This window comes from Rhinolophus hipposideros (genome assembly GCF_964194185.1).
Source record: "Rhinolophus hipposideros genome assembly, chromosome: 10".
Classification (NCBI taxonomy): domain Eukaryota; kingdom Metazoa; phylum Chordata; class Mammalia; order Chiroptera; family Rhinolophidae; genus Rhinolophus; species Rhinolophus hipposideros.
The window spans coordinates 84,771,638-84,792,687 of NC_138056.1; the positions used below are offsets into that span (position 1 = coordinate 84,771,638).

Here is a 21,050-nt window from a genome sequence, read left to right on the forward strand (position 1 = left end):
ACCAGCAGGGTCCAGAGAAACCCCAGAAGCTAACAGAGAACATCTACCTGGGGTTTACAGACCCTGAAATCGAAAAGCTGGAAATGAGGACCAGACAGCAGAAACCCAGCACTCTGGGCCCTGGGAACAGTAGGCTCCTGCAGAACGGGCAGGATGAGTTAGGAAGCAGGAGCCAGGCCTCTGTCCACTCAGAGCTTTCTGAAACCATCAAGGGCCCGCAGCTGAAAGGGGGGCAGCACAGCCACAGTGTGACCAAACTGAGCGCCACTGGCCCCGGGGGGGACAAGGGCCAGAACGCCATTCCCTCACCATCCCCTAAGGAGGCCCCCTCCCTGTCCCCTTGTTCTTCTGACCATATGCTGCCTACCAGGAAGAGCAAGCCGTTCTTGTTCGACAGTCGTCCAGCTGAAGACCTGAGTTGGCAGTGTGTTTCTGGGGAAGGTGGAGGTGTGGGCCCGCGAAGGAGGAGGAAAGAGCCTCCTGGACTGTGGATGGGACAGGTCTCCAGGCTTGTCAACATGGACACCCCTGAGAGCCGGAAGCAAACCGAGCCTGAGGCTGTAGGGGCCTCAGCTGAAGCTGTACCAGAGGGACACTTCCTAATACCACCTGATACCCGGGCATCAGAACCAGCCCAGAACGCCCCTTCAGGAAGTGTCCCTGGGGCATCTCCTACCAGTAAGAAGAGACAACCCCCAGAATCTCCAAAGCCCCCCCAAGAAGACAGGAAGCTTAGTGGGTCTGGGCCTCACTTGGAGAGCAACGGCAGCAGCAGTCTGACCTCTCAGCTGGGCTCTCAGATACTGGGTGAGGTGAATAACTTCCCGTGGGACCTGCAGAGCTCTCAGGGATCTGAGTGGGGCATGGCTCAGTCAGGCCCTGGACCCAGAGATCTGCACTTCAGCCCCTTCCTAGTGTCCCAGTCGTCCAACCTGCAGGGGTCTTCTGATGAGCAGTCACAGAGTGAAGACTGCTCTGAGGATCAGAGGTTCTACCAGCACATCCTGCACATGGGCAAGATCTCCAACCAGCTGGAGGGCCTGGAGTTGACCGAGAGCGTGCAGAAAATGGCATGCAAAGACTTTGCCAGGATGGCCTTCTATATGGCACCTGAGTCTGCCAGGATGTCTAGTGAGGGAGAGCACAAAGCCATCAGGGACTCAGGGTTTCTGACTTGGGGGCCAGAGCTGCCGGAGTATCCTCAGGAGGTGGCCCTCGCCCTCACTGGGCAGGAGGCCTCTCAGCAAGCCCATTTCCAGCCGAGCAGCAACCCCCCCAGGCAGGGGCTAATCGAGCTGAGTTCCAACAGCGGGTTTGCTCCAGAGCCAGGCAAGATGCAGCTTCTCAACCAGGTAGGCTTCTTAGAGAGCATGGCCTCTGGGCCTCAGGGAACGTGGCCGCGAGGGAGGAGGTAGCGTTGACAGCGTAGCCGTCAGGTCTGCTTTCCTGTTGTTTGCCCTCCCTTGGTAACTATTGATTGCTTAACTACTCAGGATGGCCATTGTGTGGGATGACATGCGTTGCATGTTTTTTCTACCCCATCACCTGCAAGATAGGGGCTGAGGGTACCTAGGTTTCCGGGGTGGTTCACATGCCTTGAAGATGATCAAGTTTGCGGGGAAGCAAGGTGGTGCCGATCCTAGCACTCACGCAGGATATAGGTACCTTCCCAGGCTTTGGGAAGCCTTTCCCATCAGCTGATTATAGAGAGGTCCTGCCAAGTAGACACCCTACCCCAAAGTCCTGAATTTAGTCCCTTCTTAAAATCATACAGTCACGAGGGGCTGAAGCCTAGAATCTCAATTATCTGGTAAGCTGCTTTTGCTCCTCGCTTCCCAGGGTTCCCAGAAACCATGTGGATAACCTGTGTTAAGCTGTGCAGACCCTGTTTGTGCCTTCACTTCCTCCTGTACTGGGATTTATCAAAGGGTTGGGTATGCTGTCATTTTGCCCCTTGGTCCCTTTAAAGAATCATGCAATATTCCTCATTCAGAAGAAGTCATGTTGGTTTAGAGACCATGGGGATCAGTCTGAATTTCCCCGGCTATTCTGTTGTTGCCCAGCTGTGGCTTTACCCAGTTGTTACCTCTGGTTCCTAATTGCTAACGTGCGCTGGTTCTCCGTTAGTTCTAATAACTATGGTAGCACTATAAATATCAGATAAGCTGCAGATTATCCCAAAAGTTTTAATTAGCCCAGTGGCAGCAAGTTTATCTGCTCTGAAGGACAATGCCACGCACAGCCCTTAGTCAGTTAATGGCTGTCTATAGCAGACGAGCAGCTAGGAGCCAGGAATGTATAATTTCCCTGTCAACCATTGATTTGGTAAAGGCCTGGCAGGACAAAGCCCTCTGCATACCTGTCTTCCTGCCTCTAGCCCCCAGCATGTTAGCAAATTAGCCATGTTAGGAGTCTGTAATTTTCCATAAATACAGTGTGGGAAGAATTTTGCTTGCTGCTATACTGGGGCTGGTTGGGAGGGTGGAAATCAGGAGCAGCAGCCCCATTTTCTCACAGTTCACCTTAGAGCTTGCCTGAGCTAGCCTTGGGTGCCAGGTCCATATCTGCTCCCCTGTTGGCCCGTGACTTTGGGCAGGCTCTTGACCTTATCAGTCTCTATTGGCTCATGTGGGGACTGTGGCCTCAGGCTGTTGCAAGAGTACAATGTGACATGGCATGTAAGGTGCTTAACTCAGTGCTTGGTGCCCAGGTAGTGCTGGCCAATTTTATTAGCTCCTTTTCTGCTTAACAAGGATACTATACAACAGGCCAGGTGAGTGGGAATCTACAAAGGCCCAGGAGTGGTTCTCATGTCACCTTTCAGATGAGTGCCTGACGCCCTTCCCCTGCAGAAACGGGCCCTGTTCAGAACCCTTCGGATGGTCTGGCCCCTAGGCTGAGGGGTTCTCTGAATGTTCTCATCCTGAACTCTTCCAGGTTCCCTGTTCTTTCTTCAGTCCTGTGGGATTAGAGAGAAATGGAATTTTTGTGTTGTTTCATACATTTTAAGTTTGAGAAATGAATTTTAAAGAGCTCTTTGTAAACTGTCCCCAGAATGCCTTCCTTGCCTCTGCTTCTAAGCCCTGACTATTGTAATGTGAATCTCTATACTAATAGTAAGTCCATAACCTTGGTGTAGCCCTGGACCACTTGCATATGCACCTTGCATTCATGATCTCGTTTGAACTTCTCAATAAACCTTAAGTGACGGGACACACATAATCTCCATCTTTCAGATGAGTAAACTGAGAATCCAAGAGTCTGAGTAGCCCGAGGTCTCACAGGTTCTGACTCCTAGCTTGGTTTTCCCTGTCCTTGCTGGCACAGTGCTTTCGTTGGGCTGTGCTGAGGATGGGGAAAAGAAGGCAAGGCTTATTTTCAACCTCTTTCCTCGTCAGTGGAGCGGGGAGAGTTCCTCTTTTGTTGCTCTTGTATTCTGCTTCATAGTTAATATTTATTTTACTCAGAGTAATACATACCCATATTAAGTGAAGTCAAATAGCTCCAAAAGGTGTATAACAAAATACAGCAGTTCAATGGTGTGTGCCCCTCTCCAGAGGAAACCGCTTTCTTCTGATGTTTACTTCTGCATTTGTAAATAATGTGCTTACACTGCTTTTTTCTTGATTCATCACTTTTAAACTATTGAGGCTTCTCATTCTGGTAGATGAGGCTTTTGTCTCTGCTCCCCACCCCACACTTCCTATGTGGCTTCGGAAGGGAGGGCGGAGCCCTGTGCAGCATCTGCCGAATGTGAAAGAACCATTCGCTGTGAGAGAGCAGCATTATAAGAATCAAACAACCAGCCTGTGATTTCTTACATAGTTGGCACAATGGTAATTTCTGGATGTTGTGTTTCATTAGCAGCTTCTGAACGGAGGTGGTTTAAATTTGAGCAGGCAGGATTTAGATGTTTTATTTTTGTATCTGTCTCTGATACTCTCAGAGCCATGTGGTTTCTTGGGTTTGTAACAAGATGTGTTTTGTTGCCCAGGCCCTGGGCTCCTTGTTAGCCCCAGTCCACGTTCCTCTTGGGGGCCTGGCTCCCTTACGAGCCCCTGTGGATGCCCCACCCTCTGCTCTTTGTGGATCTCCAAGTGTGAGCCAGGGGAACTCAGTGGAGTCCAGTCAACTTGGAGAACTCATGCTGGTAAATGCTTTTTCTTGCGTTTAGTGTATTTAGTTACTGTGGGGCCCTGTGTACCATGCTAGGAACTGTGGCCCATAGATGAGAACCAGAGGGCATGGGCCTAGCCTTCAAAGCTCAGAATCTAGCTGGAAAGGTGAGTCACACCCGTATGATGCCAAAGGTGGAATCTGGGCAGTGGAGGGTGGACTCATGCCATAGGGACTGTAGGGCTGATTTGTCAGTCCGTGTAGCCAGGGCAGTGGGAATTGGGCAAAGGAGGGGTTGGTCTGAGCTGGAGTTACCAGCATCAGCTGTGTGGACCTGGTAGACTTGCTCTAGAAGACATCTAAATAGAAGGAGAGTGGGGATAGCATTCTGAAGGTCATTCTGAAGGTCATTCTGAAGGTCTTCCTAGTGAGTCACTTGACTGACTTTCTCTATTTTGGAGCCTTCACAGGGTCTCAAGACTTCTGCTTATACAAAGGGTGTCTTGGGCTCCATCCATGAGGACAAGAATGCTCTCCGCCTCTTGGCTTTAGGGGAGAAGACCCACAAGGAGGACGAGGCACAGAGTGACAACCGGGTAATGAATCCTCTTCCTGGCCTGGAAACCCTCTGTGTTATTTTAATTGTTCTTAATTTTTTTATGTGGTAAAATATGTGTAAATGAAAGTTACCATTTTAACCAATTTTAAGTAATAATTCAGTGGCCTTAATTACTTTTACAGTATTGTACAGTCATCACTGCGATCCATTTCCAGAACTTATTCATAATCCCAAATTGCCACTGGGTGCCCACTAAACAATAACTCCCCCCGTTCCCCTTTCCCCAGGTTACCGCTGATCTACTTTCTGTCTGTGGATTTGCCTATTCTAGATATTTCATATAATTATACAGTATTCTTTTCTGTATGATTTCTTTTGTGTGGCATGTTTTCAAGGTTCATCCATGTAGTAGCATGTATTAGAACTTTATTCCTTTTTATGTCTGAACAATACTTTATTGTATGAATAGACCACATGTTGTTTATCCATTCATCTGTTGGTGGACACTTGTTTTCACCTTTTTCTAACCTCTGTGCTACTTGGAAATAAGTAAAAATGAATTTCCAGCCCACAGAGTTTTTTCTTGCCCAGTCTGTCTGTGTCCTAGTTCTCACTGAGAAGGCGTAACCCACAAGGAGCCTCCTGGCCCTCACCCTGGGCTGTCCCGCTCCCTTCCACTTAATCCCTCACAGTCATTTTCTTTACAGAGTTTCCGCAGCTCAAGTGAGCTTCTTAAGAACCTGCACCTGGACGTTGGGGCATTGGGGGGCGACTTTGAGTATGAGGTAAGAGCCCGAAGCCCCTGCAGGCAAATGCCCCAGCGGGCTGTGTCCTTGCTCCTTAAACCTTTCTCCCTATGGGATACGTACTTGGAAAGAGGACCATTTTGTCCCAGTTCAGATGGGATTTCTGGGGTTTGGGGGTGTATAAGAGGGGAAAGAAATTCATCTATTTGTTCATTTATCAAATAAGCACCCTTTATTGCCTATTTCTACAAAATGAGGCACTTTGCTGGAGGCTATAGGTTGTGTAAGCCTAAATTAGATGTGATTCCTGCTCTCTAAGAGCTTATAGTCTCATAAAAGAGAGTGTTAAATAACTGGAACAGAGTAGAATGCAGTGAGGCCATAAGCAAGGTAAAACAGAGTGCCATGAGGGGGCGGACTTGCTGTAAACTTAGGGGTCTCTTGTCCATTTGAATTGACTAAGAAAGGCTCCATTGAGAAACTGACGTCTGAGGTGAGTCAGGCAGAACCGTGGGCAGGACTAGACAGGCAGAGGTGATGGGTGACAGAGAAGTCCCCTGGGCACTGCATAGGCAGAGACAGAGATGCAGGGTGAGTGGGGGAAGATGAGGCGTCTCCTTTGTCTGGAGTACAGAACGTATGAGGGAGAGATGTGAGAGGACACTGTGGAGGGAGGTTGGGCTCGATCATGGAGGGCCCCAGTGCCAGCTGAGCGTTTGGGATTGGATTACATAGGCATTGGTAGCTTTCAGAGGTATAACATCATCCGGATTCTTAACATTTGTCAAGTGCTGGCCGTGTAGCAGGCCCCTGTGCTAGGCCCTACGGGCGATCCGGGTATCCTCAGACAAGCGTCTGGCTGGCCTCAAAGAGTTTGCAGTTGGAGAGAGGGAAGGAACGCTAGGTACTTGGTGTTTAGTGAGTGTTCAGTAAATGCTGAGTAGGTTAGTGTGTGGGACACTGTAGAGCAGGGCAGCGTGTGTAAAGAACTAGAGCACAGGGATACTACTGGAAGGAGTTCTGAGGGGAAGAAGCTACTTGCCTAGGGCTCAGGGAAGACTTGGGGAAAGATGACATTTGCCTTGGTCTTCAAGAGTGGATATGTTTTGGACATGGGGGAGAATATAAGGGATATTTTAGGCAAGCAAACAGCTTGAGCAAAGGCCTCAGGTGAGGCCTAGAAAATGCAGAATACGACTGGGAATAGATTCTGGAATTACCACCCCTCTCCACCTCCCCCACCAATAATCCTGTTACTTCTGATCTCTTTCTCGGCACTCTGTCCTTCACTGCCACCAGAATGTTCTTTATGAAAAACAAACAAAACCAAAAACTCATCGTGTTGTTATAATACCTAAAAACTCGAATGCATTTTTACACTTGAAAAGGAACATTCCCTACTATATGTACTTTGGTGTCCAGTTTATTCATTTTTAACAATGAACATTTCTCTAAATATTCCCAAAGTAGTCACACACCTTGTAAATCATGTAGTCAACAGCTCAGATTTCCCCAAACATTTCAATATTGATTGCAAGCTTAATTAAACTTTTCACAATCTAATATACCAATTTCTAAAAAATACTTTAAACACTTTAAAGTGAATCAGATCACTCACATTTTATTAAAATGGTCACAGAAGTGACCAGTAAAACACCAGTGTTTGTATCGTGGATTTAAATTTGTTTCCTTATTTTCTCTTATTATGTCCCTGTAATCCCTTATTGTGTTCCTGTCATTGCTGACTCATCTCTTGGTCTTCAGCTCATCTGCAGAGCCTGGGTTAATGTCTCAGGCTGGCTGGGGTTGCAGATGCTGGCTGACAGGCCCTGAGGTGTAGGTGGGCCTTCCCAGATGACCCAATTCTAACCATCGCAGGCCCCTGTTTGTGGTTAGGCTTTCTCTATTACCTCACAGACTATCTGTAGTTTTGGCTCTGTGCCATCAGATATGTTTTGATTGTGACTTTCTTCCAAATGTGACACTTTTTTGTGAGTATCCCATCTTTATCATCAACCTGACTGTGTCTACTTTGAAACTCTTCCAAGTGATGCCTGGTCTGTTTGCATTAAATCCAAAGCCTTCAGTCTGTTTGCTTTCCTGAAATGACAACTTTGTTTCTTCTTATCTATCATTAAATCCTTATAACACTGACAGAATCAGTAGCTGAGATTTTGAGCCTAGAAAGGATGATCATGAATAGAAATGGGATATCAGGAGGACTTACTTTTGGAGAAGAGGATAGTCTCCACAAGACTGAGTGCATTGAGAATAGAGCTTCTGCCCTATTCATGTCTGTATGTCCAGGACCTGGCCCACTGTCTGGAACATAGGAAGGGCCTTGAGTAAGTTGTGCTGAGCAGTTGAGAGAATGAATAGGTGAATGAATGAATGAGCCATGCTGGGACGGGGAGGGTGTCCTGGCAGTCTGTGCCGTGCTCTTTTCCTCCCTTGGCTTTCTTGTGTTCCACGTAGAGTGGGTACTTGATCCCTACTGTCAGCTGCTGGATTAAAGACCCCCAAGTAGACTGATGATGACGGAGCTGGACTTTTAGTTAAGTTTTGCTTCATAATGGATTATAAATGTCAACAAGACAGTCCTGAATTTCCAAAAGCTTCCCTTCTGATGAGAAGGTTTTAAACATATTTCTTATAACTTCTTAATATAAATAGGCAACCCAGTGTGATGGGGGAAATGTCTGGAGTGGGAGGTGAATTGAACACCTCCCACCCCTGTTTCTAGCATCTCAACAGATTTAGTCGTTTTTGCCACATGGAGGGTTGGGTTCCCGTGTCTAACCTCAGGCAGGAACTAGGGCTTTTCCTGGTGGGAAAGGTTGGTGGGCATGAATGAGGGGTTTTAGGACTGGACAAAGCTGCCTCTGCTGGGACCACGCCCTTTGAAAATGCCTTTTGTCCAGGTTTATAGACCTTGGATGCTGTGAGCTGTCCACCTCTGCCCACTCCTGGGCATCCCAGGCTCCCCTCAGTAGAGAGCTCATTCCATGGTTTATTCTGCTGTGTCTCACTGTCGACAGTCACTTTGCTCGTGGTTCCATGAGAGGGCAGTAGGATGGCAAGAATGCCTCTCTCTCTCTTTCCTCTTCCCCTCCTCTTCTGCCTTCAGCTTAAACCCATTTCTAGTCTGTTACAGAATCAAAAGGGATAGGCTCATGAAACAGACACTGAGAATGAGTGGGAGTGAAAGAGAGAGGCTGAGGGATAGGCAAGCAGGCATGTGGCCTCGTGGAGCTGGTGAGAAGCCCATCAGCTGATCAAAGGAGAGGGAGGGAGCTGGGCTTAGAAATAACAGGATGATGTCAGTGTGATTGAAAGTGCTATCACCACCAGGGAGCAGTAGAAAGAACTGAGACCCACTGTGTGGGAATGAGATGTAGAACATAGACTGGACTGATGGTTGGCGTGGTGGGGGTCTCCCCAGAACAGGATCGTGCTCGGCTCCCTCCACGCCCTCCCTCGGAGCTGTGTGGGTCACGGGAGCCGGCCCCTGCCTTTGTGCTCAGCCGGAGGAGGGCGATTACAGCACTGGGCTGGGGCCTGTGGCTTTTGGGGGCTCTGTTAAATAGTCATGAACTGGTTCTTACAGGCACTCTCCTATACCCCCTCCTCATGCAGATGGCAAGGTCTTTTTTGAAAGAGCAACAGAAATTTGCCTTGAGATACTCAAGGACCTGGGGCTGTGACAGGAGGAGACAAGGAGTCTGAGCACAGATGAGCTGAAGCAAAGCTGAGCCGTGCAGTCCCCAGCCACAGAGCCCTGACGCGGCAGGCTGTGTACCGGGCCTGCGGTGTGCACCTTGGGCAGGGCCTCCGGCCTTGGGCCCGCAGTGTGACGAGGAGCAAGGGCGGGACAGGGGCGGAGCGTGTTGTCCAGTAGGCTTTCTATAAGTTCAGCTCTCGTTTATCCCTTTGTGGGTAATGTACAGCAGATGTCTAGTCTCCGTCTGCTGTCCTCCCCCTCCAGATACACCTCTGGCTGTTGTGTCGTTGCCGTTAGTTGACATGAGCACGAGAATGCAAGCTCATTGGTTTTACTGTTCGCCACGCTTTAGTATTTAGGTAGACAGAAGAGGGTAAGTTCCACCGTGGGAAAATCTTCTTTTGAAGAATTCATGCTTGAGCGTGGCCTAGGCTGGCCTAGCATTCTTGTAGTCTGGCTGTGTTCTCTCCTGTATAAGAATGGGAACCACTCCCTGTATCTCGTGTCCTCTGAGTTTTGATAGGTTGTTTTTCCATCATCTTGAATATTAATAGTTAACATATGTTTAGCTATTTTCCATTTAATAAGCACTATAATAAATATAGTCTAATCCCTGTATAACCTTGCAAAATAAATGTTACATCTCTGTTTTATGGAGTAGGAACTTCTATGTCTGCACGACACACTTATTCTTAATCATTTATTTTTGTAGCAGCAATATGAATTTCCAGACCTCTCGTCCTCAGTTTCTCTTCTTTCAGAGTAGACTGTGAAAGGGCTTATTCAAGATGAAGCTGTCTTATTCTCAGGTTAGCAAATGTCCGTGGAGTCTTTAAAGTTCATTTTCAAAAACTCAAGTCAACAGGCATTTACTGAGTATCTATTATGTGCCAGGCACTGAGGATAATAGGGAGCAGATCTGGTGAGGGAAACAGGTAAGGAAATCAGCAATTATAATACAATATAGTTACGTAAGAGGATGGGGAAGGCTCACCTCAGGACAACTGCCAGGGATCAAGGAAGGCAAGGAAGGCTTCCTAGAAGATGTGATGCTGTGAGGACCAGTGGGAGTTTGTCGGGGGGCAGGGGAGAGGGAAAGGGAGAGCGTGGCAGAGGGGGAGGGGGAGGGAGAGAGAGACGCAGAGGGAGGGGGAGGAGGGGGAGGGAGGGGGGAGGGAGAGGGAGAGGGGAGGGTGAGAGGGAGTGGGAGAGAGAGGAAAAGGGAGGGAGAAGGAAGGAGAGGGAGGGTGGGGAGGGAAGGAGGGGGAAAGAGAGGGAAGGAAAGGGAGGGGGGAAGGAGAGGGAGGGAGAGGGAGAGGGGGAAGGAGGGAGAAGGAGAGGATGAAAGAGGGAGAGCGAGGGAGAAGGAGAGGGAAGGGGGGGAGAGAGAGAGAGAGAGAGAGAGAGAGAGAGAGAGAGAGAGAGAGTTTTAAAAAGTAGTGAAATGACAAAGTAGTGAAATAGCATGATGCTTGCTCTCAGGCTGGAGGAGAGGCTGTGCAGGGTGTGGCTGGAGAGGACCCATGCGATGCAGCCAAGGGCTGGGCCATCTGAGCAGATGTGAACTTTATCCTGAAGGCCATGGGTGCTGTTTGTGGTCTGCCACCTCCTCTGTCCCTTAACCCAGGTCTGCTGCCTTTATTTAAACACGAAGTGAGCATGGCCCGGTGGATTGGCCCTGCTTTGATGAGTGAGGGAGTGTGACTGGCCAGACACCCCTCGCTCACGCCGGGAAGCTCCCAGCACTTGTTGGAGGCCGTGGAGCTCCTGTTGAGAGCTGGCCCCTGTTGGGGGTATGAGACGAGGAGGCCTGCCTCCCCGAGACGATGCTTGTCTTCAAGAGGACATCATGCCCCCTTCTCTTAGCCCAGTGGTCACGGCACATTGTTTCTGTGCTGCAGGTTAGGGACGCTGGGAGGATGAGCAGCACGGCAGGTACCCTGCCTTTGTGCTTTTGTCCCTGGGACAGGCTTGAGGCTGGTGACAGCGTCACCACCGTGTCCAGTGCCTTTTGCTTTGAGCAGTAAAGGCTCATAACCAGGGCCACCTGGGACATCTCACTTTTTCCATATTCAGTTGAATTCCTTGAGGGCAAGATGTGTGTCTTGTTTGTATTTGGGTCCCCAAGGTGGTGTTTGGCACACAGAAGGTGCTCAGGAATGAACGTGTGGGTCTCATCATATAACATTAGTTAACGTTTATGAAACACGGTATGCCAGACACAGTTCTCAGTTCTTTAACTCACTTAATGAGTGTTAACTCATTTGATCTTCCCAACAACCCTATGAGATAGGCCTTACTATATCCCTGTATTTTAGAAGAAGAAACTGAGGCACAGAGAAGTTAAATAATTTGCCTAAGGTCACTGTAAGCATGGAGCAAAGATTTGAACCTAGCTAGTCTGTCTCCAAAGCTGAGCCTGACCTGCTCTGCTTTCCTGCCTCTCTAACAGTCCTTGGAAAGTTTGGCTTTGCCGGACCTACAGGCAGATGGTCATGTCTTTGCAGCAGATCCTTCAACAGCGGGTGTCAGTGAATGCCACGTGTAGGGCTGCTCCTTGGACTTTTGGACTCTAGTCATCATGCTCCTTCTTTGAGTCTCCAGGGGGGAGAATCAGGAAGTCTCCAAAATCTTGCTCAGAAGTTGTTCACACTGGCAGCTCAAGTATTAGCGCACGTGTTTTGTGGGAAGAAGGCTTCTGTGCACGAGCCCAGGGGAGATCTCTGGCTGCATTTCCTAGGGGCGGGGGGTTCTTTTTCTATTTTGGCCAGCTCTAAAGGTGTTTACTCATCTTGACCAGTGGGGTTTCTGTGTGAGAGGCAGGGTGTGGCAGCTGTGGAGGTGTACTGCACAGATATCCTTCAGAGACCCTGCTGAAGGAGCCTCAGTTGACTGACAGCTTCTAGTTCCTGCACCTTTGTTTCACCGCAGCTCGTGCCAAGGCCGGCTTGTGGATGGAGGTGATGGAGTCCAGCAGGCCCTCCAGCAGGACCATCTCTGCCCGATGCGGACCCCTGCAGGGCTGGTCAAGACATTTCTAAGAATTATGCTGTGGCCTGAGGCTCTTCCGACTGCAGTCTCCTCCTTCCCTCTCTCCTGTCACAGATCTCAGACCTCTGTCCTGAAGGCTCGCCTGCCTCCCTTATCCTTCATAGGCATTGCCCCCACAAATCGCGTAAACACCTAATCTCATCTTGGCCTCTGCTTCTCAGAGGACTCAGTTGGCGCCCTCTGACAGAGGACCTGTCTCCAGGGTTGCTTGTACAGGAGAGGCTTTAGGGAGAGAGCGACCCGCATTGCTATTGCAGAAGGGCACCCTCCTGATATTCTTTTCCTCCTACCTTTTAAAAATGAAAAATAGACATTGGTACTTTTCTCTCACATGATTTTCCATCATCATCATTGTAAATGAACATTGACTTGAGTCTGCAATCTTATGATTCGGCTGTTGGGGCTGGAACCAGACAGATTTACTACTCGAGGACATGCTAGCTGGTAATGGAGTTGTACAGTCCAGTGCGGTGGTTTCCAAGCCTGTCAGTGGACAGGGGTCGGGGGGGCGTGCCCAAACCACGTGATGTTCAGATTCGGTAGGGCTGGAGTGGAGCCGGCAGCCGTGGTTTCTTGGGCCCAGACCTTCCACCCGGCCTGCCGTATCCCGGCTTCAGTTGCCAGGTCTGTACCTGAGGGGAGTCGTTCAGGTGCCTTAGAAACCATGCTCCATGTGTTTTGAAAAGCTTTGGCGTGTTTGATAACCACTGGTGTCAGAAGTACAGCACTGGCCTGTAGGAGTCAAGGAATGACCGTTCTGTCTTGCAGCAAGTCTCTCAATTCTTTCTGTTAATTCCTGCTGTCTTCCTTTCTGACGTGGTCTGCTGCCCCCAGGAGTCTCCAGGAACAAGCAAGCCAGAGGCAAAGGACACCTCTCTTGATTCAGACATTGCCCGCCCCCCTCCTCCCGGCAAGCTCTGCAGTCGAGCTGCAGACAGCAGCCTGAGCAGTGCCCATGGCACAGGGCGACAGGGAAGAGAGGCGAGTGCTCGGCTCCCAGGAAAAGAACAGAATGACAAGAGTGATCCTGTGATATCCAGAAGTCTGGTGGACCCTGGGGGCAATCAGCCTGCTAAAGCCAATCAAAAAGGTGCCCACGAGGACCCGGTGCCTACAGGAGAGGAGGGTTCCAGGAAGGAAGAGGCAGCAAACGAGCCAAAGAAGGAGGGTTCTGTCCTGAAAGAGAGCATATCAGACGCCAGTGAAGTAAGTCACTTTGTCCCACAGGCAGTCGCGGCTGCAAGCGCAGTGCAGATTTCTGTCCCCAGATCTTTATTACTGAGGCAGGAGCTTCATTTGCAGGCCTGTAATGGGCTGTCAACATCACCCAGCCAAAACTCTTAATTGTGACAAATGTGCCCAGACCCCACAGGAGGTAACATCCTGAATGAAACTCGAAACCTGCTGGCTCTAGAAAGTCAGAGCAGAAACTGGCGTTTCCGCTGGCACCCTCCTGGAATATGCATGTTCTTCTGTTCTCCTACTTCCTTCCTCTTCCCGTTTCCTACCTCCCCCTTCTACTTCTTGACATCAGTTTGGTGTTAGTCACGGTTTCAGCAGTGGTTCCTGTAGAGAGAGGAGAACATTGAGGGGGTGGGTGGTGAACACAACCAGCAGTTCCTGCTCTATCACCGTCAGTTACGTTACAGGAAGACGCATTGATTTTTGTGGCTTTTTCTGAACCAACTCAAGACACGGGAGTCTTGCTTTGGCACGACCTGGCCAATGACCCAAATGGACAGAAGGAGGACCCGTGGGGAGAGCCTTTGGCATTTTCTATTTTCAACCCTTAGTCCTGCACCTCCTCCAGGTAGATGGTGAGGGAATTAATTCAAAGGGCTTTTAACTACTTCCTGGGAAAGAGACTCTCATTCTGTTTTTCTTTAGGATAGCATCGCACTTCCGTACTGCCAACTTTCTAACCATCTCCACTCCACTTCACTTGGCCCTCCTTACACGTGTAAATCCTTGGTGACCTGAGTCAGCGTGTGATTGTCCACACGCAGCTGGGCTGCCCAGCCTGACTGGGCGGGGGTTTGGTGCATGTGTCCAGAGAGAAGGGGAGGGTCCACACGCCTCTTTCAGGTTTTCCAGAAGAGGTGGATTTTGGGCTGAGCCCTGTGTTGGCGTCATGGCCTGAACGGAATTCCCTGGGTAGTGATCACGACATTGTGTGCTGCTCCGGGTGACTTTTCTGTGGGTCTGTTTCCCCAGGAGTCGGAGATTAGTGAACACATGAAGGAACTACAGTTCTCAGACTCCATTGCTTCTGACCCCAAGTCCTACCTTGGCCTGGTGAGTCTGCTATGAGGGCCAGCAGAGTGGTGGTTAATAGCATGGATCTGTGGGTTCCTGTGCTGAAGCGGTTTGCCTAACAGCACACAGCTGGTAAGTGGGAGTTGGGGCTCAAACTTAGGTCTCGTCTAACTCCAGATTCTTAGCCCATTAACTACGGATAACACTGCCCTCTTTATAGGTTTGTTATGAGAAGAAAGTGGGGGAAAGAGCATAAAACATTAGCATACAAACATTTTTAAAAGTAGCTGTTGTTACTGTTACTACTGTGTGAATTGCCTGTGAGATCATTGCCTCTGGGCTTTTGCAGGAACTTACATGAATCTAGGAGGTTAGAGACTGGTTGTGTGCGAGTGCGAGTGTGTGTGGGATCACTGAGCTGTGGTGAGGACCAGTCCTCCAGCTCTGGCCAGGAGGGATGCTGTGGTTTCATTTTCAAAGTTAAGAGTTTGTCCTGGAATGCCAGCATCCATAGTTTCTTGGTCCCAGACCTTCCACCCGGCCTGCTGTATCCTGGCTTCAATTGCCCGGTCTGCATCTAAGGGGAGTCGTTCAGGGTGCTTTTTGGCAGAGCATTACCTCTAGAAACCATGCTCCATCTGTTTGGAGGAAGCAGATCAAAGGGAAGGGATTAGTGGGAGGATCAGGGATGAGCAGTAATGATATGAGGGAGTGCAGAGGAATTAGGGGACTGTGTGCTTCAGCCCCTCACTGAGCCATAGGCTTAGGAGGCAGATGGCAGCTGTATTAAATGGAGTAGAACTCAAACTGAAAGGAAAATGTCACCAAAAAAGAAAACCAAAGCTAGGAAGGGAAGGCAAAAAGTCATTGTTGGCAAAAACCATCATGAAGAACAGCCATGTCTCAGAACTCGGAAGCAAGGGCTTTGGCCTTCCTGAAGGAGTCCCATGTAGAGACATGTGCCCATTTGTGTTTTCCTTCCCTATGGGAGTGGGTGAAGGAAGCCATGGACAGCAGGACCAGACCTTGGCTGGTCATCCCGCCATTTGTCAGGGCTCGTGACAACTGCCCCTAGTAGTGTGCCATCAGGTAGCAATCCGTCACTTAGCCCAGCAGGGATCTTCTGTGGCAGCCAAAGGGCAATGGGGAGCTGGCTCTTCTGTGGGCACTTGCTGCCTGTCCCAAAGAGAAGCCTGTAGAGGAAGTGCTATTGATTAATCCCCATTGTCCAGAGGGGCATCTGCATGGGAAAGAGGAAAGAAAAAGCTGGGAGGAGCCTACCAAACCTGATTTCCAAGCTGCTTTTACAGGTCTTCTGGGCGCTTTGGCCTCTCTCCTGGTGCTCTGGTTGGCGGGGAGAGACAGTTGGGAAGTGACATGCTTTGCAGCATGTGTCATGCAAAGAGCTTGGGCTTTGGAGTCTGCCCAGGGCTTATCTGCCCTCAGCCCCATTGTTTATTGGCTGTATGACCTTGGACAGATGACATATGCTCTTAGACCTACTTCCTCAATTGGGAGATGAGGATAAGGGTACCAGTCTCCCAGGGTTGTATTTTACCTATAATTTTATTATAAAAATTTCAAGCGTACAGAAAACTTAAAAGAATTTTACAGTGACTACTCACCTACTCACCAACTAGAGTCTACAGTGAACATTTTAATATACTTCCTTTATCTCATATATTTCCATGTAGTCCTGGTATTATTTTAAATAATTAGTACATGTCGAAATATTTAGCATCGTGCCAAACACATAGTAGTAGGTGCCTTTCTGGAAGGTCAGCGGTAGAGGAGAGGCCCTGGTGGGTGCTGACCTCTCCATGTCCACTGTCTCCAGGACTTTGGTTTTTGCTGCCATATCTGGGAGCCCCTTCTGGATGTTGGTGTGTTTTCCCCAGTCCTGAGTGGGGCCCCCTGGGAGGCGAATGTCACTGGGTGGTGGGCTGCAGCTTCACCTTGGGGATGAGCCAGAGCTGAGCCCTGTACATCCTAGGGGCATTTCTGTTCATTTAGGCGGGGCCCTGACTGTGAGGGGGCTTCCGACCATTCCTGCTCTGCTGCCGCTATGAATTAGGCACACCCCCCACCCATATTTGTCTGTCCATTCATTTAGAAACTGAGGGTTGACCACTGGCTCATGTGAAAAGCACTGTGTATAGATTGTGGATTTCAAGGCACTTCCCTACTTGGCCCATTTAACATTTGCAGGCCGGTCCTCAGCCTGCCTGCTGGGCACCAGCAGTGCCTGCCACTCACCACTCCCTGGGCACCGTCCCTTCCTCCACTGCTCTGCATGCTGTGCTTCTGCCCCTTTTGTCCTGGCTGGTTCTGGTCTTGGAGGCCCACCTCTGATACCACCTCCTCCAAGCAGGATGAATCATTCCCCCCGTTTGCTCTTCTTAGTGCTGCTTCTTTTATTTTATGGTTCCTTATCTCCCCTGCCAGATGTAAGCTCTGTGCAGGCATGGGTGACGTGTGACCCAGAGAAGGGTACAAGGATGACTCAGAGATAAATCCTGTCCTTAGAAGCTGTTAGGAGAAGAAAGTGGTGTAAAGAACGTGAAACACTAGCATACAAACATTAAATAAACGTAGCTGTGTATTACTACTACTGTGTGAATTGCCTGTGACATCATGTGAGATCATTGCCTCTGGGCTCTTGCAGGAACGTGACATGAATCTAGGAGGTTAGAGACTGGCTGTGTGTGCGTGCGAGTGTGTGTGGGATCACTGAGCTGTGGTGAGGACCTCCTCAGGCTCTGGCCAGAAGGGATGCTGTGCTTTCATTTCCAGAGTTAACACAAGATCGTGTTTTCCTCCTCTGTGGGTTGTTAGAATAGAAATTCTGGTGTACGGTCTCTGCAAGTGTAAGGGAGCATTTGGTTTGGGTGAAGCAAACAAGATATGTAATGTGAATCGAGCCTGGGGAGGCCTCAGTGAAATGAGTGGGAGACAGTGCAGAGCTGTAAGGCTGGTTGCATTTCTCTCAGCTCTGACTGACAAGCCTCCTGGGCCACTGCCCAGCCGCCAGGTCCCTGCTGCACCTCAGCCACTCCCATTTGCAGCCCTGATGGGATGTGAAGGCACAAACCTGGCCTGGCAGGCCAGACTGGTCAGGGAGGGTGTAGAGCAGGTGAATTGCAGGGCACCTTTGGCAGTGGTGGTTAAGTGGGGAAGTGACCATGTTGGCTGGGCAGGGTGGATGTCCATTGCTCTGGTTCCAAAACTGGCCAATATCAGAATACTTGGGGGCTTTAAAAAAGACAGGTTTGTGGGTCCTACATAAAACCTAATGTGGCCAGCAGCCTCTTTTTGAGTCATGCCACTTGGTATAAAGTAGTAGCAGAGCTTGGCTTGGATTTGGTTCTCATGAGGCACCCTCTGCCAGCGCTGGCAGAGGAAGCCCTGAGCTCCAGCTCATGACCAGCATACTGGGTATGGAGCGGTTCTGGGCGCTCGGGTTGGCTGCCCACACAGAGCCCTGTGGGGCTCAGTCTCCACGCTCTCCCGTCTTCAGTGCCTGAAGGGGCTGAGCAGGGGCATGGGGCGGGAGGACCAAGCCGCAGCCTCTGTGTAGGGCAGACCAGACCGTAGCACAGTCTCCTTGGCCGTTCCCTGGGGGCTCCTGCCCAGGTTCTGTATTCTCTGGATCTCTCCCGAGGCCAAGGCCAGTGCAGAGCCTTAGAACTGAGCTTAACGAGGTTTTGTTCACTTAAAAAAATTGAATGCAGCCTTATTGAGATGTAATTGACACGTAATAAACTGCATGTATTTAACGTGTACCATTCGATATTTTTACCATGTGATACACCTTTCAAACCATCACTACTGTCAAAATAATGATTATGATCAATTGTAAATGTGATGAATTTTATAATAAATTACAAAAGTGACCATAAATTTTTTCAAATATTATAGAAGGTCAAAGTCTACTTTCTATAGCCGTACTCCCACAGGTGGGGACTATTAACAGTTTCCATTAACATTTTTCACGTGCCTTTCTAGAAGTTTTTCTGTGCACATATAAGCATGTATCTATTTTCTATTTGTTTATCTTGTTTCCACCCATAAAAATTGGGACTGTGCTACAAAAACTGCTTGGCAATATTGGTCTTTAAATTTGGGAATAGGTCCTTGACTTCTGACTTATTTCAGATCTACCGTACTCTTTTTATTGTTTGCAGAGCATCCTGCTTTATAAATGCACTGTGATTTATTTAACTGGGTACTGGATCATAACACCAAACCCACAACTGAGTTAAGGATGGGGAAATGGTGTCTTAAGCCGTCTGAGGCCAGAGGCTGAGAATGTCCTTGCTTTCTCCCCTTTCCGCCCCTTTCTGAAGAGTGCTGGCCTTGTCTGGTTCCTTTGATTCCTTTTCTGGGGCAAAAAGTTCTAGGGATCAAGTCAAACTCTACTTGAAGGACCTCTCTTGGGGTACTTTCCCAAGGTATCCCCTTTTCTCAAGCAGGGGTTTCTGACAGAAATATAGATGAACCGAGGAGGAAACAGATGTTTTCTGCAGCTACTTCTTTCTGACTCAGGCCCACTCCCCAAATTGTTATGATCACCTCACTGTACCACCCATCGAGTTTTAGTTTGTTAAAGAGATTGGCCTGGCTGACTTTTTCCCCCCTTGAGACTTGAGAGAGGGAGCTATTTGCTGAGCTTGGTGTGATCTGTAGGGAAGACAAGTTGTGAGTTGAACACTGGAAGGGAATGGAGGTGAGGCGGGAGGAGGACTGCATGCCCCTGCTGTTGTCTGCAGGCTCTGCCCAGGCTGATGTGATTAGGGGTGGCAGCACTGGCAGGGAGCCCTTCTGCTGCACTGGGAGGTACTCACAGGCAGCATTTCTATTTTTAATGTAATTTGGGGGAGCCGGCTTTTAGTTCAGGCCCTGCCCTTCCTTGCCCATCCAGATGGCAGAGTCGGCCACAGCTGCTGGGGTCAGACTGCCAGTGGAGAGGTGTGGGGGGCTGTGGGCACAGCGCTGAGGACACAGCAGTGTGCCAACCAGGCAGGAACCCCACTGGGGAAGATGGAATGAGTTGTCTCCTCCCCACCGCTCCTGTTAACCCTTGTGTCCCAGAACAGACGGGGCTCCTGTCAATATGACAGAAGGAGTACAGGTCCTAGAATGGGGACTGGCACTGGCAAGGTTGTTTTCTTTTTTTTTCTGTCTTAGGCTGGGGGAGGGAGAGGAATGTGAATAGAGGAGCTAACATTTGTGGCAGACTTCTTTAGGCCAGGAGTCTGAATTTATGTACATAATCTAGTTGAATCCTCACCAGAAGCCCTGTGAGGTCCGGTTTGCTATCCCGTTTTCCGGTGGGGGACAGACTCCCAAGGCAGGATGTGGTAGAACAGAGGGTGGAGTCTAGGCTGACTACACCACTGTACCCCATGGCCCCACCCCTGCAGAAAATACTTGAACTTATCGAGAATAGTCCTCTTTTTTACCAAATTTGCCCAGACACCCACGCTTTAAAAATGAGATTTGGGTTGGGTTGGTTTTTTTTTGGATGGATGGTATAATCCCTGATTGGGGAAGGGGGCATTGTTGTCCACTGGTCGGAGCTGGGTGCTTGGGGGAGCTCAGAATGGAGCAAAGGAGCACTCTGTTTTCCTCCCTTCAGGTGCCCAAATGGTACCCTTTTTATCTGGAGTACGGTACTCTCTCGTTTTACCAAGTCTCCATTTCTCCAGGTCCTTCCTCTTTAATGTACTTGTCTGCTGCCCCCAGTTCTGCCCACTTAATGGCAGCGTCCCTGTATGTCATTGGTACTGGAGGTCTGGGGCCTCTGTAGGTGTGTGGTGTTCATGGATGGTTCTGCTTTCACTTTGCAACTGGCAGTGAAGGCTTCCAACTGCAGGAGGCAGCGTTTTCTTTTTCTTGTGTGTTTTCCTTCAGCCTCTGGCTTCTGGCTCTGCATGCAGTGACTGTGGTCTGTGACTCACCCTCCCCAGGCCAGCAAGGTTGGCTCTGGGAGCAGCTGTGCGCCTGGAGGCTCAGCCAGAGCCCCAGGAGGCTTTGTTGCACAGTAGCCCGGCCACCTCTTCTGTACCCCACGTGGTCCTCACCCACACAAGAGCCACTTCTCGGTGCTCCCTCTTAGGCATGGGAGTCAGTTGGAGGATTGAGGGACCCAAATACAGACCCCTCCAATATACACTTTGCACTGCTCCTGCCTCCAGGCCCAGAGGTTGGTAAGAGAAGACAAGGATGACAGCCAGTCCAGCCCAGATGAGCTGCAGAGCAAACAGTCCAAAGGCTCAGAGAGGTACAGTACGTGAGAGGCTGCCCTCAGGCGCCTTTAAGGATGCGTGGACGGGGGCAGAATTTGGTCTGTGTGGTTCGTTATGCTCCTGCATGAAGACAGATGATGAACGGCTAGATGGCCTTTAGAGTCTGTGTGTGTGTGTGTGTGTGTGTGTGTGTGTGTGTGTGTGTATGCGTGCGCGTGTGCAAACCCCCTGAATCTGCACCACAGCAATGTGAAGTGCTGCTGGGTGCTTTTGGTGGGTACCTTTGCTGTGCACATAGCGCCACTGTGGGACCAGGGCTTTGTCACTGGATTGGATTAAGCTGTGTGTGTGCC

The 21,050-nt window shown here is 49.6% G+C and overlaps 1 protein-coding gene across 4 annotated transcripts in view; it reads left to right on the forward strand.

Moving 5' to 3' along the window:
- The window catches only part of CEP164 (centrosomal protein 164), a 90,706-nt gene that overhangs the window by 47,428 nt on the left and 22,228 nt on the right, over positions 1-21,050 (forward strand). For 2 of the 4 annotated variants that reach the window (XM_081063875.1, XM_081063877.1), the window contains exons 5-10: positions 3,995-4,150; positions 4,578-4,712; positions 5,383-5,460; positions 13,028-13,399; positions 14,408-14,488; positions 20,647-20,732. In XM_081063875.1, coding sequence (XP_080920001.1) covers positions 3,995-4,150; positions 4,578-4,712; positions 5,383-5,460; positions 13,028-13,399; positions 14,408-14,488; positions 20,647-20,732 — 908 coding nt within the window. Of the gene's footprint in view, positions 1-3,994; positions 4,151-4,577; positions 4,713-5,382; positions 5,461-9,854; positions 9,952-13,027; positions 13,400-14,407; positions 14,489-20,646; positions 20,733-21,050 lie in introns of those variants that run through there. The other 2 variants (XM_081063876.1, XM_081063878.1) reach the window with 2 other exon arrangements.